Consider the following 18,330-nt stretch of genomic DNA (forward strand, 5'->3'; position numbering starts at 1 on the left):
GCAGAAGCAGCGGCAGCAGCTTATGAGACATTACAATAAAGTTGAGTCTTTGGTTTCTCAATGACAGAATATTAAAAACCTTCCCAGGCTCAGTCAGGCCCCATTCCATAGTCTCTTCTTTGGCTTATCCTAGGACCTGAAATTCCCCTTTTATTGCCATAGCTGGGGTTAATCCATCCAATCTATCCATTCATCCATCCATGTACCCATCGTCCACATACCCATAGATCTACCCAGCCATCTGGCCAATCACTCATTCAGCCATCCACCCATCCACCCAACTATCCATCCATTCCCTCCATCCCCCTACCCATTCATCTACCCCATTCCTACTTTTCAAATCCTTAATGCCATCATTCAGTCCTAAGAATAAACTAATAAAAATAGCCCGCTACTCTCAAGGCCAATTCCATCTCAGCACCTCACACCCTCTACCTCTGAATTCTCACCTCCTTCCCTACAGGAGGCTAGCCACCAGTGTCCTTTTAAAGAGGAGGAAACTGAACATTAAATGACTTGCCTAATATAACTGCACTGGTAATTGACATCATCCTCCCTAGATTGGCTGGCAAGATCTTTCATGATCTGAGACACCACACTAGAGCTGTAAGTCTTTGGACCTCCATCCCACTGTCCTAAATGTTCAGCTGATCTCAAAGGTGCTCTAGTCTCTATAGAAGCAGTCCTGTGGTGCCTTTACACGCTCCTGCCTACACCCCACAGTCCTAGGCCTAGTACACGGGCATTCTTCCACCCTGGCTGTCTCTCCCCTAGGTGCCTCTCCGCCCTGTTCAGTAAGGGCTTCCTTGGCCCTTCCCGGTGAGCATCCCTCCCCCATGTTCTCATTGCACCTGGTCCCGCCTCTCTTCCTACTTCTACCCCTCGCTGTGTCTACACCATGGGGCTCCTTGTGTCTGGGACCTTTGGATTTTTCCATGTGGACTGTGCCATCCTGTGATATAATAATAAAGGGGATATATGGGTCACCTCGGCTCCCACAACCTTTGTAACTTCCTAAGTGATAAGAGCATCGTTAGTAAAATACCTGGATTTTTGTTCCCAGTCCCTGAAATAGCTCCAGAGCAATAAAGGGGAAATGGTAAGAATTTTGTTCCTGTCAAGTTCCTTTCAACCACACTAGAATTTATGTAAATGAGATGACTTTTTGGAAAGCAGCCTAGGGATGGGGAGACGGGAGAGGAATTGTGTGGTTAGGGAGGTGGAAATTGCAGCCCCACCCTCCAGGGAAAGAGGAGGGGCTGGAAGTTGATTGGTGGTTGGCATCATCATCAATGGCCAATGATGTCATCAATCACACCTGAATACTGAGGCTCCATGAAGTCCCTAAGGCCGGGGCTTGGAACTTCACAGCCGGTGACCATCTGGAGGTAGGGGGATGGGGTGGCCCAGGAAGGCATAAAGTTCCATGTCTGGCTAATCTTAGTTGTAACCTTTTATAACAAGCCAGTAATTGAGTAAACAATTTGAGCCATTCTAACCTGTTACCAAATATGAAGAGGGACTTACTGAGAGCTGGTCCTGGAGAAGGACCTGGAACTCAGACGTGTAAGTGGCCCCGGGGAGGGGGAGTCTTGTAGGATCTGACATGAACCCCAGGCAGTGTCAGAATCGAATTGAATTGGAGAACAGATACCCAGCTGGTGTCTGAAGGGACTCAGAGACTTGCCTAATATTTTCATATATTACGATTTCATGTTCAAAGCCAATTTTTTTTTGTTAAATGATTATATGTTAAAGCTGTTTTTTTGCTACATGATCTCAGGACTGGGGTTTGAAGCCAGGCTTCTAGGGTCACAACACACCTAGGTGTCATGTCGGACATCTTTGTGACAAGAGAACGAGCCCTCCACCTCCTTTCCCTCTACGTCTGCACACTTTTCCCTTTCTGTGCTCTTGCTGATCATTCTGGCCATACTCATAGGTGCTCGCTGGTGACTCCCACACTCAGCAGCAAGTCTGTGAGACACTTATCTCTAATGCACTATCAAAAAATGGAGCTATGGCTCAAGTGCTGAAGCACCAGCCTTGACCTAAAAAGCTAAGGAACAGTGCCCAGGCCCTGAGTGCAAGCCCAAGTACTGGCACAAAAAATATGCAGAATCTGGCCTCTTCTCATCATTTCTGCTACCAATTTGGCAGTTCCTAAACACACACACACACACACACACACCACCTGGGTTTCAGAAACTGCTTCTCCTTGCCCTCTCCACCCACCTCCACACCCTTCCCTACAGAGCAACACAGGGATCCTTTTAAAAGGTAAGTCAGCGACGGGAGCTGGTGGCTCACATGTGTAATCCTAGCTACTCACAAGGTTCCCAGTTCAAAGCCAGCCCGGGCAGGAAAGTCTGTGAGACTCTTATCTCCAACAAAACTACTCAGAAAAAGGCAGAAGTGGCCCTATGGCTCAAGTGGTAGAGCACCAGCCCTGAGCAAAAGAAGCTCAAGGACAGTGCGTAGGCCGTGAGTTCAAGCCCCAGGACCAGCAAATCAATAAATAAAAGTCAAGACTGGAGCGTGTAACTCAGTGGTAAAATGCTTGTCAAGCATGTGTGAGGACCTGGCTACCATCCCCAGCACCAGAAAAACAAGCAAAAAGAAAAGGTAAGCCAAATCAGATCCCCAGAGTAAGCCCGGAAGAGGCACGAGCTCTCCCCTGACCCCACTCCTCCCCCACGCTCTGCCCAGCCCACAGTCCTCCACTCTCCGGCCCTTCCAGGTGCCTTGGCGCTGGCTCTTTCCTCCAGCAGCGTCCTCAGCCTCCAGACACTCACTTCCTGCACATCTCAGCTCCAATGACCCCAATTCATGGACCCTCCCTCTCCATCTGTGTGTGTGTACACGCATGTGCATGCATGCGTGCCCAGATCCTAGGGCTTGAACTCAGGGCTGGGACGCTGTCCCTGAGCTTTTTCACTCCAAGTGCTCTACCACTTGGAGCCACAGCTCCACCTCCAGTTTTTGAGTGGTTCGTTGGAGATAAAGAGTCTCATGGAAACGTTTCTGCCCAGGCTGGCTTTGAACCACGATCCTCAGATCTCAGCCCCCGGAGTAGCTATGAATACAGGTGTGAGCTACCAATGCCCAGCTTCCATCCTTTAAAAAAAAAAAAAAAAAGATGCACTCTCTTCCTTGGAGCTCTGTGCATCTCCCTTCTGGTTATCCATAGCATCCATCACCAGTGTCCAGCTCTACAGCATGGGCCTTGTGCTGTCGGCTGTCCCTCGCTCCCCCCTCATGCTGTGCACCCCACAAGGACAGGGATGTCTGCTTCACTCCCCATGGTCTCCCCAGCACCCAGACCACTGCCTGGTGCGGAGCAGATTGACTGAGTGAATTAATTCGTCTTACCAGCTGTGGAGGGAAATACATGAGAAACAAAAGATAGGGTCGTTGCCTCCGGGAGCTTAAAATCTCATTGGGAAGACAAGTCACATACTCAGAAGAATAATGATATAGGGAATATATATCGGTGCCAACTGGCAGGACTCGCTGTGGGCTTTGTCTGGATTCAAGGATGGGAAAGGTCAGAACACAGCCAGTCAGACAAGGTGTGAAAAAAGAAACCATGAGTGGCTTGGGTGTGGGGGGCGGGGGTGTGGGGGGCCTCTTTGAATAATGTGTAGAATCTTCTGTAAGACATTAGTGAATCTGCTGGTCATCTCTTAGAAAAGCCAGAAGGGAGGGAACACGGATGCTTTGGGGTGGGAGAAGAGAGGCACTGGCCCCGGGTCTGGACAGGGGTTCCCACCAGCACTGGAGCCACAGGATCGTGTGAGAGTCTGAGACGGGGCGGGGGAGGGGGGGACAGTGCCCCTCTTGGCCATTCACAAGGCCTTGTATGGGGTGGGGGGGAGTGGTCAGAATTCCCTTCCTCAGAGCTTCCAGTGTGAGGAAGACCCATCCTCATCCAGGACCCTCCCAGCGTCGCCTGGAAACCCCTTTGCTCTGGTAAAAGACATGCAAATGAGGATGGAGGTGCTTTTCCTAATGAGCTGCTCCTGGTTCTTCAGTAGATGTCCATCTGTCTCTGTCCCTGTTGGTATAGATTCTGAAGCACTGCCCCCCACCCTGGCCCCAATACCCAGTGGGTTTCAAAGCTAGAAGAGAACCCCTGAAGCTACTCAGGGAAGAGGAGGAAGTGATGGGGAGGGAGCCAGCCCAGCCTCCAGCAGGTGGTAAGGAAGGCATCCCAGCCCCGAAGCTGGGGGGGGGGGGGGGAGCGCGGGAGGGGCGCCGTGGAATGTGGACAGGGGTAGAGTGCAGAGATGTCAGGGAGACCAAAGAGGGGCCCTTCTCAGCTGCCTCCTTGGGAGGAAGGCCAGTACTGACAGCCACCTCAGAAGTGGCTTTCCTCCTTAGTCTCCAGGGACTTAGCAAGGACCCTGCCTGTCAATAGGCAAAAGAGAAAACCATTTGAGAGATGTTTGCAAGATCCCACACCCCACCTCCGTTCCTACATGCAAGCTTTAGCACGGAGGTATCTGGGTGCTACTTGGCAGGAAGGGGTAAGGGTGTCTCTTGAAGCCATTTAGCAGATATGATAAAAAGCCCTTATCAGATGGGCTACCAGGAGATCTGGGGCCACAAGGAGACCCCAGGGACACCAGACAGATAAGTCTGGGTGGAAGGGGACTCTCAGAAGATAAAGCCATGATTTGCCACCCACTGCCCAAGCCCCCCAACACTCCTCCTGCTTGCACCCTTGGACACCGCCCCCAATCCTGGCCAGGCACTCTTGGCTACCTTCCCCAATGGCCCTGAAGCGGGGCGAAACTTGCCACCCCACGTGTAGCCACCGCTGCCTCGCCCAGCCTCCTGGGACTGCCAGCACCACGGCCAGGACGCTGGGCCTCAGCCAGGAGCCTGAGCTTGGGTGGTGACACGCAGCTGGCACCCATGCTTTCCTCCTCTCCAGCCCCTGGGGGCCCCCCTCCCACCTGACGGCACAGCTCTGGTCACACTCGACCACCACCTTCTTAAGGGACATCTGTGTTTATTCAAACAGCCCAGGCACAGGGAAGCACCTGGCGCTGTCACCGGATCAGAGCTCTCCAGACTGAGTCCTCCCCACGCACCGTCCCCTGCAAGGCCTAACTCCCACCCCCCTGATCTCAGTCCCCACACCCCGGTGTGGGGGGGGGGGTCGCCAGGGAGTCCCGCCATCTTCAAGGCCACAGTGTGTCCCTGTCCACATCGCCCAGGCATGGCCCTCCTCTGGTAACCCACTGCAGAGAACGGAAGCTCCGATGCAAGGAACCCCACACCCAGAGATCACCGTGCAGCCTAGATCTCGGTCTCTCTGACCACAGTCCAGCCTGGAGACCAGCGAGAGCACAGGTCCACCAGGTCCACCCAGCCCGTCAGATGGTGATGGATTACATGCCACCCAGAACCCTTCCACTCAACAAAGCCCTTCTGCAAGGAGTCCATGGTGTGTGTGGTTGGGGGAAGCGGGGGGGGTTCCTACCTGGGAAGCCCCAGGACAGAAGGTACGTGACCATACCTTGTACTGGGCCCCATCTCTATTGAGGACGGTGGCCCTGAGGACAGTCCTTGTTGTAGGCCTCCCATCCAGAGAGTAGCTCAGGCTATTTGGGGCCCGCATGCTGCACTTCCCATTGGGGCATGGGGAAAGGGGTGAGACAGGGTCCCTGAGGTCCTGACAGAAGGCCTGTGAGCAGGGCCACCCTGAGCCCTAACAGTAGAATCAGTTGATAGCTTGTTCTAGAAGAAGGAAGAAGAGGAGGGTGCTATCCCTGAAATGTCCACAAAGCCAACACCCCAAAACCTGGGTCTGAGAAAGGAATGGAAGACAGCCTACATCTCAGGACCTGAATGGCCCATTCCACTCTGCGTGAACTTTGAGATCCGGGTAGAACTTATGGGAAAGGCAGTGGGGCGTTGGTGCTGCCTGCGAGATTAGATAAGGAGGAAGAGAGCCAGAGAGAAGTGAGACAGGTGATAGCCTGACCCAAAACCTACACCCACCAGCTTGGCTGCCATTAGAACAGCCAGGGGAGGGGGAACCCCAGGTCCAGAGGAGGGGGAGATCACACATCTGGGGAATGAATCTCCAAAGTATGGGTGGGGGGACCCTCCCCACCCAGCTATAGAAACTGGTACACAGAGGGAAACTGACCAGCCCGGTCCCATAAATGAATTGGACAATCTGTTTCAAACCCAGAGATAATGATTTCCTTCATTTCTTTTCCTGCAGCCCTGCAAAAGTAACTCCCTTTGCCTATACATATCTCTATCAAGGATCCACTCTGTGTCCACAGAGGGACCAGGCAGAACCTGTGGAGTCTCTTCTTGCCTTCAGAGAGTTCAGAGGCCAGAAGCCCTCTGCTCAGAATACTCAGTCTCTCCCCAGAAGATGCGCAGAGAAGCCTGCGCTTGCACCTGCAGGTGCCAAGTTTCTGGTAAATGTATCGCCTTTGGGGTACTTCTGTGGCCCACAGGCCTGGTTTCTGGTTGGTTCAGGATTCGGTGGGCTATGGCAAGTCTTGGGGTCTCCACAAGGCTACTGCATGCATGGGGAAATACCCATCAGGGCCATGGAGGAGAGAGGCAGGGAGCAGAAGGCAGAGGGGAAGCTGAGAAGAGAAAGAAGTGACTACAGTCCATCTTGACGCCCCTGCCTACCACCCTGGCCTGCCAGGCCTGGACTTCTCTCCTGCTCTCTGTCACCCGAAACTGGACACTAGCTTGTCCCACTTGACAGAGTAACTGAGGCCCGGGGAGTGCCAGCAGGGCAAACCATCAGGCCCAGCCTACCTGCTCCAGACCTCAGCAGAGCTATCTGAAGAAGAGAACAGCATGTAGCCCAACGGATCTAGAAATCCAGAAAGCCCAGGCATGACCCTGCCACTCGAGACTCAGAGCAGGGCCGGATTTAAGTACTGGGAAGTTATTGATTGCTGTGGTCACAGCCTGAGGAGACTGTGTCCCCCCCCCCCCCCCCCGCCGCCCTGCCTTCTCTCTCATATATAATTTAGCATTTAGAGGTGAACAGATCCAGGTATGTAATTTGCCATAAAAAATGCATTAGCAAAAGCTAGGTGTCACTGACTATATAGCAATAGATACATAATAGACTAACTACTGACACGATGCATAATAAAATTACCCTATTATTTTATATGATAGGCTATGAATATTCTTTCTTAGCTTCAAGGTCTGAACCTAAGGCCAGTTGGTACTAGCAACAGAGAACACAAGTTTAAATCTCAAAAAGAAAAAAAAGTCACAAATATGTGGAAATTGGGACAATTATTAAGTCCAGGTGGTGAGCAGATGGGTGTTCTAAATGTTCTCTGTCTGTTTCCTGAAATAGAGGGAAGCTTCAGCTAGTGGTGAGGGGTCACGGGGACAGCATAGGCAAAGGGTAAAGCCACCACTCCAAATGATCTATAAAACCCTACCCATCGCCGTCACCATCACTGCCGTTGTCTATGAGACAGACCTCATTCTCCTTTCCCAGACCCACTTCACCCCTATCATCAAGGTCTAGGCTCCTAGTGGGCATCTGGAGACTGGCTCTCCGGCATGCAGGCTGAACAAAAGATGAGGAAAGGAATTTGCTAATCAAATATGCACAGGTGTCTGCCCCGTGCACCTGCAGCTGCCCCTCGGCTGAGATTTGTGTTAGCTGCCCCCTCCCTCTTTGGGCTCTGCCCACCTGCCAGCCCAAAATACACACTCTTCTGTCCACACAGGTGATGAGAGCTCTGTAAGAGAGTCCTTCCCGCTAGTCTCGCAAAGGAGAAACCTGTCTGAAATATGCCCCCCCCCCAAGCCACCCTCCACACTTGGGGCTCACTGTGTGAACCTCATCCTTATCCCTACTAGTTCTCTCTCTGTTCCCTCCCCCAGGCCCTGCTGCCTCCTTGCCTCAGACCCCTGCTAGGGAACCCAGGGCACCTCAGGGGTTGTGACTACAGGTACCAAGGCTGCAAATCACTGGCACCAGGCCTCACCAGCCTGCCAGGCTGGATCGGGGAGAGGAAGGCCTCCGAACTCAAACTCACAGACCTGAGATTTGGGCTCTGCTTTCCTCCCACTCGCAGGACTCCGCCCTCCTTGCAACCCATCCTCACTTCCCTACCCCCAGGGAGGCTCCAGCTCCACATGAGGAAAAATCTGGAGAGCAGAGCTAGAGGTTGGACAAGGATCACTGAAACCCAGAAACTTCTCCTCCACACAAGCTGAGACCAGACAGCTGGTGTGTCCCCACCCTACAATCCAGCACATCTCCCCGCCCCCAACCCAAGCCACTGCCCCATAGGCCAAGCTAGGGAGGAATGCAGGGCAGGGCAGAATGTGGGCCCGTGACAACCAACCGCAAGCTGCTGACTGCGGCCCGAGACCCTGGAGTCCCAAAGTGGAAGTGTGAGGCCGGTTCTACCCCAGGCAGATCCCCACACCACCCCTCTCTCCACCCCCTTCACCAACACCCAGGGATGCTGGGGATCTCAACCCCGCCCCGCTGCGAGGGCGGGGGCTGCTCTCACTCCCGAAGGCAACACTCACAAACGTGACTTGAAGTGGGTCAGAAGCTCTGTGGCTCAGAGTTGCAACTCTGCTCCCCTCCACCACCAGAAAAACACGCCTAGGGAGCCTGTGCAGCCAAGAGGCGTGCCTCCTCTTTGATCTCCACTCTGGGACATTATCCTGAGAAGATGACTGAGGAGTGTCCAGACATGTGTAGGATAAACTGCTTGTACCAGCGAAATCCTACGAACAGCCAGGATGCCCAACACTCGAGTGGCTTAAAACAATTAAGTCATGGTATTACAGATATGGGGGAGGAGGCAGAACTAGGATTTGAACTCTGAGCTTCCCACATTTTCTACCCTGACATGCCCCAGATACTCCTGATCTCTGCCTCTCGAGTAGCTAAGATTACAACCATGGTGACATCTGGCCTACAGGTCTACAGATTATTTGGGGGTTTGAACCCAAGGCCTCGGCACTGCCCCTCAGATTTTGCGCTCAAGGCTAGCGCTCTACCACTTTGAGCCACAGCACTACTTCCAGTTTTCTGATGGTTAACTAGAGATGAGAGTCTCACAGACTTTCCTATCTCAGCTGGCTTTGAACCGTGATCTTCAGATCTCAGCCGCCTAAGTAGCTAGGATTACAGGCATGAGCCGCCAGTGCCAGGCTGACAATTACTTTTTAATCAGAAAAGAAAATGTGTGTTTTCAAAAACGAATCCCATGGATCAGACTAGCTGAGGCCTACACCCCTACCTTGGGCTACAGAACAGAAGTCTAATGTCTCCTTCCAGTGAAATCACAAATGACAGCCAAGGCAGGTCTGATATCCGCCTGAGGATTTCAGGCAGCTTGGGAGGGACAGTTCCTCCTCAGGGATTATATGCGTCTCAGGGACTTAAGGCTCAAAGGGCCTTAAGGATCATCTCAGTAGCTCCCCACTACACAGGACAGAACAAGCTAGAACTAAGTCTTTATTTTCCTAGTGGTTCTGGGGTTTGAACTCAGACCATTCATAATGCTTGTTAGGCAGGTGCTCTACCACTTGAGTCATACACCAGCCCTTTTTGCTTTGGTTACTTTTTCTAAATTATTATTATAAAGGCGATATACATACAGAGGAGTTACAGTTACCTAAGTCAGGTAAAGAGTACATTTGGTTTTGGACAATGTCATACCGTCCCTCGCTCTCTCTTTGGTTGCTTTCTTCCATGATTTTTTTGGTTTGATACTGTGTTTGAACTCAGGGCCTCTAATTCGCTAAACAAGCCCTACCACTTGAGCCACTCTGCCAACCCTTTCTGCGTGTTATTTTTGAGGTAGGATCTCAAGTTATGCCAGGATGGGCTTGAACATTAATCCTCCTATTTGTCTTTCCTCTATAACTTGAGATAACAGAGAAACACTTTGAACAACAATCTTTGCCCCCCACGTTACTAGGATTACAGGCTCAATCCACTTCACCTGGCTCAATCTCATACTTTGACTCAATTGGCCAAGACCTTTGCATTCCTCATAGCTGATATTACAGTCATGTTCTTCTGTGGTGAGCCTGAAACTCAGACTTCTTTTGTTTTGGGGGTTTTTTGGGGGTTGTTGTTTTTTGTCAGTCTTGGGGCTTGAACTCTGGGTCTAGGTGCTATCTCTGAGCTCTTCAGCTCAAGGCTAGTGCTCTACCACTTGAGCCACAGAGCCACTTCCAGTTTTCTGGTGGTTAATTGGACATAAGAGTCTCATGGACTTTCTTGCCCAGGCTGGCTTTGAACCATGATCCTCAGATCTCAGCCCAAATTCCCCAGTGCCTAAAACAGTGGCTGGCACATAGTAGGTATATAATAAGTATTTTTTGAAGGACCTACTAAGCCCAGGTTGCAGAGAAATCCAACAAGCAAGCTTCCTCACAGTCAACCTAGGCAGTGGGGAGAGGACTAAGTTCAGGGATCTGAACACATTAAAATCACCTGATAAACTTGTAAAAAAAAAAAAAAATCCCACACCCAGAATCCACCCCTAGGGATACTGCTACAGATCTGGCATGGGACTGCAAAGCTGGAAGTTTGTGTGTATGTGTGTGTGCTGGTCCTGGGGCTTGAACTCAGGACCTGTATGCTATCCCTGAGCTTTACTGATCACGGCTAGTGCTCTACCACTTGAGCCACAACTCTACTTCCAGCTTTTGGGTGGTTAACTGGATACAAGCGTTGTACGGCCTTTCCTGCCCAGGCTGGCTTTGAACCCTGATCCTCAGATCTTAACCCCAAGTAGCTAAGACTACAGGCGTGAGCCATTGCCACCCAGCGAAAGCAGGGGAGATTCTAGGTACAGCTGGAGCACCTTAGAGAACACGGGCACTGACAGAAACACTTTCTGAGAAGGCAGGGCCTCACCACAACCGTCTAGGAGCTAGTAGTGAGCATGAGACCCTTCCTAAGAGCTGTGCCCTTGATGCTCTTGACCCAAGGACCCTCCCTGACTGCCTAGCCGGAATGATCCGGGCCCAGAGACGCTGAGGAGGCCGCCCGGGAGTGCTCCTAGGCCAGCTGTGGGTGGGCAGAGGCATCTGGACAGCTGCTGGGAGCTCAGTTCAAGGTACTGTTCACCTGAACCTCCTCTCCCTGTGGATCTGGTCACCCCTCTGGGACTGGACATGAGATCCTAAAGGCCACCTGCATTCCTAAAGCCAGCTCTCCTCAGCCCCTGGCCAGGGTCCTTATCAAATCTTCCACCTCTCGTTGGCCCTGATTAGCCACTCTGGCTCTGACCGCCACTGCCTCTACCTGGGTAAGGGGCAAGGCAGGGCCCCGACCACACACTTCTGCCGAGAACAGGTGTGGGCCTGCTTCCCCTGCCAGCAGGCAGTCCCAACCCGCTCCAGTATCCACTCCCCTGACCCCTCCCGTCCTCCCAACCCAGAGTTAATATACAATCTTCACCAGACCTCTAATTATCCAGGAGGCTCTAATTGGCCATCTCCCAGAGAGCTCTGGCCCCAGTCCACGGCTGTCCCAGCTTCCCTGCTCCACCACAGCCCCTTACCATCTCCCCAGCTGACCCAGCTCCTCTGCCCACCGAGACTGACCCAGCCCTAACTGGGTACCTCCTGGACAACAGGCACTAAGCACAACCCCAGGCCTCAGCCACATCAGCCTCCAGGATTCCATACCCCCCAGAAAGACTTCAGGGAGCCTGGTGGCTCACCCTGTAATCCTAGTCACTCAGGAGGCAGAGATCTGAGGACAGAGGTTGGAAGCCAGCCCACATAGGAAAGTCTCTGAGTCTCTTACCTCTGACTCATCAGCGAAAAGCTGGAAATGGAGGTGTGACTCAAGTGGTAGAGTGCCAGCCTTGAGTGATAAAGTTAAGGGACAATGCCTTGGCTAGAAGTTCAAGGCCCAGTATCATCACACACAAAAAGGCAGTGGAGCCCCTTTAAGATTGGAGGCAGAGTCTGGGAAGGAAGAGGCAGAGAATCAGCAATGCTTCTCACTCTTTCTCCACCTCTCCAGTATCTCCTGGGGTCTTACTAAAATGCAAATTTTAGTATTGAGACTGGCAGCTCAGTGGCAGAGAGCTAGAACACACTCTGGAATGCTGGAGGTCCTGGGTTCCCTCCCCAGCACCATAAGATAGATATGTAAATAATGTAAATAAATAAAATGCAGATTTTTATCGGGTAGGACTTGGAGTAGAGCCTGAGAATCTCTATTTCCATAAAAGTGTTGTTAAAACTGCTGGATTGAGGACTACACTTTGGGGAACAGAGGCTTAAGATAATTTATTTTTTTGTTTGTTTGTTTTTGTCAGTCCTGGGGCTTAGAACTCAGGGCCTGAGCTCTGTCCCTGAGCTTCTTTTGCTCAAGGCTAGCATTCTATCACTTGAGCCTAAGCTCCACTTTCAGCTTTTTCTGCCTATATGGTACTTAGGAATCAAACCCAGGGCTTCATGCATGCTAGGCAAGCACTCTACCGCTAAGCCACATTCCCAGCCCCTAATTCCTCTCTTCTTCTTTCCTTTCTTTTGATGGTGGTGGTGGGCCTTGCACTCCACCCTTGAGCCATGCCCCCCTCATTCCTCATTGTGCCTAGCATGGTAAGTGGTCCATGACTGGCGCTGAATATATGAACAACATAGTTAATCCCGGCTGAATATATAAATAATGACATAGTTAATCCTGGCTGAATATATGAACGGCATAGTTAATCCTGGCAAAGTGTCCAGCAGTAGGTAGGTCTACAGGGAAGCCTCCAAGGAGACCTGCCTGACACCATAGAGCAGTGTGAAACAGAGGAAAGAGCTCTGCCCGGAGTAGGAGGGGAGATGATCTATGGAAAGAGGCCGCTGTGCACTGCGTTTTAGGGAATAGGACCCATTTACGCTGGCCAGCAGGAGCAGCAGGGGAGCCAAGGTGCAGATGGATGGGGGACAGGCTCCAGGAACCGCACCGGGCACTTCAGGTGTACAAAGAGGGAGGTGAGGTAAACCCAGAAGATGAGACTGGGGCTGCCGCTGCTAGGATGCTGGGCTGGGGGTGCAAATGTCCATCCACGCTGGAGGTAGGGGACAGATGGAGGGGGCGCCCCGATAGAAGGGCTCTCAGTGGTCACCAGGACCTGCATTGGGATCAAGGCAGACAGGGAAGCAGCACCTGGGGCAGGAAGGGCCAAGGTAAGGGGGCATTACACTTGGAGGTGACAAAGGGAATCCTGTGTGAGGTAATGAGGCTGCCTGAAGGAAGCAGAACTGGAAATAAGACTCCCTCTTGGCTCTGTTAAACCTCACAAGTGCCTAAAAAAAAAAAAAAACCCCACTGAACCAGGCACTGGTGGCTCACGCCAGTAATCTCAGCTACTCCGGAGGCTGAGATCTGAGGATGGTTGTTTGAAGCCAGCCTGGACAGAAAAGTCTGTGAGACACTTATCTCCACTAAACTACCAATAAAGCTGGAAGTGATACAGCACTAGCCTTGAGCAAAAGAAGCTCAGGTCCAGCACCCAGGCCCTGAGTTCAAGCCACACACACAGTAAAAAAAGAACACCCAAAGTGTGCTCAGGCACTAGGCAACAGAGAAAATAGGTCATTTCTCCAGAAATCCACAGAGCTTTGTGGGGGGCCTTCTACCTCTGTCCTCCATTTTCCCATTCAGCCCCCACTCATTCTCCTCCCCTCCTTATCTGGGGTTGGGGGCTGGCCATTGCTCTCTGGAGCAGTCTAAGATGCTGGCTCTGATGCAGCTCCACTCTGAACAGCAGAAAAATTAGACATGGGGGAGGGAGGGTGCAGAATAGGTCTGTATATCTGACAGGAGGTGGCTGGACAGCGCTGGAGGCCTGGAAGATAAGGAAGCAGGATATGCTGGAATTCCCAGACAGAATTCCCTGCTGGCAGAGATTGACTGCCTCCACAGCAGAAGGAAAACCAGACTCCCAACAACCCTGGGAGCCACCAACAGGTGACTCGCTACTTCCCAGGCTGGGGATGGTGGGGACCAGTACAGAGACAGCTGCTGACCTGCAGACTTCTTCCGCCCCCCACCCACCCACCCCCAGGAGGCAGCACGAGGCTGAAAGATGCCCAGCCCTTACAGGGTCACAGAGGAGGGCAGGCTGACCCTAAGGGGCGTCTGGGTAGAGCTGGGAGAACAAGGCCACAAAACCCAGGTCCCCAGACTGAAAACACAGGGACGGCGGCAGGCGCTCAGGACCGCTCCTTGCTACAGGCCTGGTCCTTGCCAGTGACAGGAATCGATTCCCCTGTTTAACCAGCCCAGACCCTGGGGGGTGGCAGCCAGAATTAATTAATGTTTGTAAAGTGCTCTAGAGAACCTGGGACCAGGGACCCAAGGGCGCCATATGAGCAGCACAGGAAATTGAAGGGGGAGAGGCGGGGAGCAAGGGGGCAGCCGGCCAGGACACGGGACGCCTGGAGAGGAGAGTGGTGGAGAAGACACTCCTACAGAAGGAGGGGCGGAGGAGTGGGGGGTGTCCTCAAGAAGGCAGAACAGAGAAGGTGCGACCCCCCCCCCCTTAGAGCCACGGGGCTCCACGCTGAGCCAGCCCACCGCGCACAGCTCCGCCCCAGCCAGGAGCTGAGCCAGGCCTGGCCTTGCACCCGGCCTGGCCACCCACCACCTGCTGGCCCCGGGACCACCTGCAGGGGAAGTCTCGCCCCGCTGCACTTTCGGAAGAAGGGCATGCGCCCCAGGGCAGCGAGGGGGACCCTAGCGGGCGCCCCCCAACAACTCCCACAGGACGGCCCGACTCCTACCTGAACAAACATTTTACTTCCTTTCTCTGAAGGCAGGAGGCGAGCCCTGCCCGCGCTCCCCGAGGCTGCGGCGTCCAGGCTCCGGGTCGAGGGCAGCGGGCCGCGGCGGCGGGGCGCGCGCAGCCGGCACCGGCGCCCCCGGGGGCCCCCTCCCGCCCTCGCCCCTTGAGTTCAGCCCACTCACCCCAAAGTGCTGATGAAGCCATTGACGGAGCCTTCGGCGTACAGGGAGACTATGTCCCCGATGTGGAGAAAGCTGGACATTTCGTTCATGGCTTCGACCCTCCGGGGCGGCGGGGGCGCCCAGGGGCGTTCGGACCGACTGGGCGCGAGGACCGTGGCGATCGGGATCGAGAAGGGGCGCCCTCCCACCTCGGAACCCGGCGATCTGGGAGGCCGGGGCGGGCTGGCGGCCACGACCGCGGGAGGAGGCGCGGCGCGGCCCGGGGTCCGGGTGAGGAGGTACCCGCGTCTCGGCGCGCCCGCCGCCCGCCCGCCCGGCCCGGCCCGCGCGTACCTGCCCCGAGAAGGAGCAGGAAGTGTGGGGCCGCCGCTCACACATGCAAATCCCGCCCGGGAGGCGGGGAGGCCACACCCCGCGCGCCCCCGCCAGCCCCATGTGCACCGGCCCGCCTCCCCGCGCCCGGCGCCCCGCGCGCTGCGGGCCCGGCCTCCCGGACGCCCCACGCCCTGCCTGCCCTCCCCGGCCCCCAAAATCGCCCTGCGCCACTACGGGGCGGGAGCAAGAGCCGGGGCTCCAGCCTGTCCCCTCCCACTCGCCCCCCTCTGCCATTCCCCGGAGATCCCGCCGCGGGACGGCCTGCCGTCCTGCCCCGCGTCCCGGAGACCCAGCGCGGCGGGCGGCGGAGCAGGGTCGGGAGCCGCCTCGGGCGCTGCTGTCCCCGGAGCCCGCGCCCCGGAGCGGAGCGTCCCGGCTGTGATCCACGATCGCCCCGCGGCCACCGCGCCGTCTCCGCGCCCAGCTGAGAGCCATCCGGCCCCCGGAGGCGCGCCCTTGCCTGTGCAGCGCAAATCCAGATTCATTTTTCTCTGAAGTTGAAAGGGGGGACAAAAAACAAAACTTTTCATTGCACAATATGAAAGTGCTTGGAGGGGAAATGAAGCAATGGGTGGGTTTTGTTTTTTTCTCTCAGCATTCCTGTGTACAAAGAAATCCAACTTCCGAATCAGTTCAGCCGCTCCTTCTCCAGGAGTTGGCTCCCAAAAGCTTGGCTTCTTCTGTCTTTCCTTTAAAAAAATAAAATAAATAAATAAAAAAGAGGTAGGGTGAGGAGGAGAAAATTGCCTTCACTAGTTAATAGCGCACCCAAGCGCCTACAATGACAAGTCTGGTGCCAGCCCTCTGGGAGGAACCGCCAGGCCCCGTGCCAGGCCCTGGCTCCCGGGCTTGCCTACTTTCTGTTGTGTTCGTGCGTGCGTGCTGGGGTGTTTTCCTCCTAGTGCTTTCATTTCAACTTCTGGGAGAGAAAAGCCATGCCACCCGCATTCTGTCACACTTACTCCCAGGATCCCACGCTCACACTTCCTGAGGGTGGGGGGGTGATTGGTCCCTGGGAGGACGCCAGGAGGGGACTTGGAGGCCGAAGCAGGGAGACCCTGGAGAGGCGGAGGCGGCTGAGAGCTAGGAGACAGCAGCTGACCAGGGCAGGGGGGAAAGACCCCTGTTGGGCTTTTTTTTTTTTTTTTTAACCAAGACGCGCTAGAACACAGTGAGGGTCACTGAATCCAGTGTTAAACAGTCTTCCTCTCAGAGGCCACCATCACAAGTAAGCTTTGTATCAGTCCACCCTCCACTTATATGCATGGGAAACTTGTTTCCCAAACAATGCCTTACCCAACGACCAGCCGAGTGTGCTGTTTCCTACCCTATTTCAGGTGTTTTGTTTTCATGTTTTGTGGCTCATTATAAATCTTTTTTAAAAATGTATTTAGTGAGTTTCACACTAAAGTTTCAAAAACTTTTCTGGGGGGAAGGGGATTGAGCAGAGCCTTGCACTCTCACTTGGCCTTTGTCACTCAAGGCTGGTTCTCTACCACTTGGGCCACCCCTTCATTTCTGTGTGTGTGAGAGAGGGAGGGAGGGAGAGAGAACTGGGATTGAGCTCAGGTCCTGGGTGTTATCCTGGAGCATTTTTCTGCTCAAGGCTCACACCATCATTTGAGCCACAGCTCCAGTTCTGGAATTGTCGATGATTCATTGGAGATAAGCATCTCCCAGACTTTCTTGCCCAGGCTGGCTTCAAACTGCAGTCCTCAGATCTCATTCTTCTGTATAGCTAGGATTATAGGAGTGAGCTACCAGCACCCAGCTTACAGTTTCAATCAAAACCTTTATCCAGCCCACTCTGCCAAACAGAGATAACCAACACAGAAAAGGAACGCTAAACAGCGAGGTCACACAGCAAGTTCCTGGCAACTGGAGGCAGAAGCCAAGCCCCTGACTTAGCTTGGCACTCTCTACCCAGTACTTGTCTAAGCTACCAGGGCCGCCTCCAGAGCCTTCATAGCCTCACTAGGTAGGCCCGGCCTGTGGAGCACTTTCTCCTGCCTCACCTCCTTCCTTGGGGCTAAAAAGGAAAATAATGCTCATTCCCTAAGCCTTTGCTGAAGACCTCCTAGGTGTCAGCCTGGATCCCATCACCTTTTCGCTCTCCTCAAACAGAGTGCTTACTCAGAGAGCTGTCTAGAAAGCCTCTCTGGGCAGCCACACTCAGGACTCGGTCCTCCACGCTGAGATTCAAATGGATGCTTCCATAGGTAAGGGGAGGGAGGAGGTAGGGTTGGGACAGATGGGGAAGAATGACGGAAGGCGTGGCTTGGATCGAGATTCATTGTACTCACAAACTGACGTGTTGAATTGAAACTCCTTTGAACAACTACTTAAAAGATCATTTTTAAGTAAATTTAAAACATAGATGTTTCCATAACTCAGACAGGAAGTAGCAGCCAATGGATCTGAGCCGAGGATTTGCCCTAGCTTCCCCCAATACCCCCCACCCCCGCCCAGCCTGAGTGCTCTGAGCCCCTAGGTCTCTACCAAGCAAGAGGAGCCAGAGGTGGAGAGCCCACCTGTCTCCCTGACCCACCTAACACAAGAGGCCGTGGGAAGAATGCTGTTCAGCCTACACACACACACACACACACACACACACACACACACACACACACACACACTCTGCTAGGAATTTTTCTGGAATTCAGGACTCATCTGTTTCCACAGGAGCCTCCCCTCTAGGCCCCAGACACCTTCTCCTGCCAAGTCAAGTCCACCATAAACTCTATTTCTTTTTTAATTCTTAGGTTCTGAAATCGTTGGCTTAAAGCAGATTTATTACTTTAAAAAAAAAAAAAAGTTTTGAGCTAGGCGCTAGTGGCCCACATCTGTAATTCTAGTTACTCAGGAGGCTGAGATCTAAGGATCAAGGTTGGAAGCTGCCCTGGGCAGAAAAGTTGATGAGACTCTTATCTCCAATTAACTGCAAAAAAAAAAACAAAAGTAGCAAAAGTAGAAGTGTGGCTCAA

The 18,330-nt window shown here is 53.4% G+C and overlaps 1 protein-coding gene across 1 annotated transcript in view; it reads right to left on the reverse strand.

The window, feature by feature from the left end:
• The window catches only part of Itpr3 (inositol 1,4,5-trisphosphate receptor type 3), a 61,726-nt gene extending 46,417 nt beyond the window's left edge, over positions 1 to 15,309 (reverse strand). Inside the window, exon 1 of the mRNA XM_048347949.1 lies at positions 14,972 to 15,309. Within this exon, the coding sequence (XP_048203906.1) occupies positions 14,972 to 15,060 (89 nt within the window). The 5' untranslated portion in view covers positions 15,061 to 15,309. The remainder of the gene's footprint in view (positions 1 to 14,971) is intronic.
• Positions 15,310 to 18,330: the final 3,021 nt, after the last annotated feature.

The sequence above is a fragment of the Perognathus longimembris genome, chromosome 6 (genome assembly GCF_023159225.1).
Source record: "Perognathus longimembris pacificus isolate PPM17 chromosome 6, ASM2315922v1, whole genome shotgun sequence".
Lineage (NCBI taxonomy): Eukaryota > Metazoa > Chordata > Mammalia > Rodentia > Heteromyidae > Perognathus > Perognathus longimembris.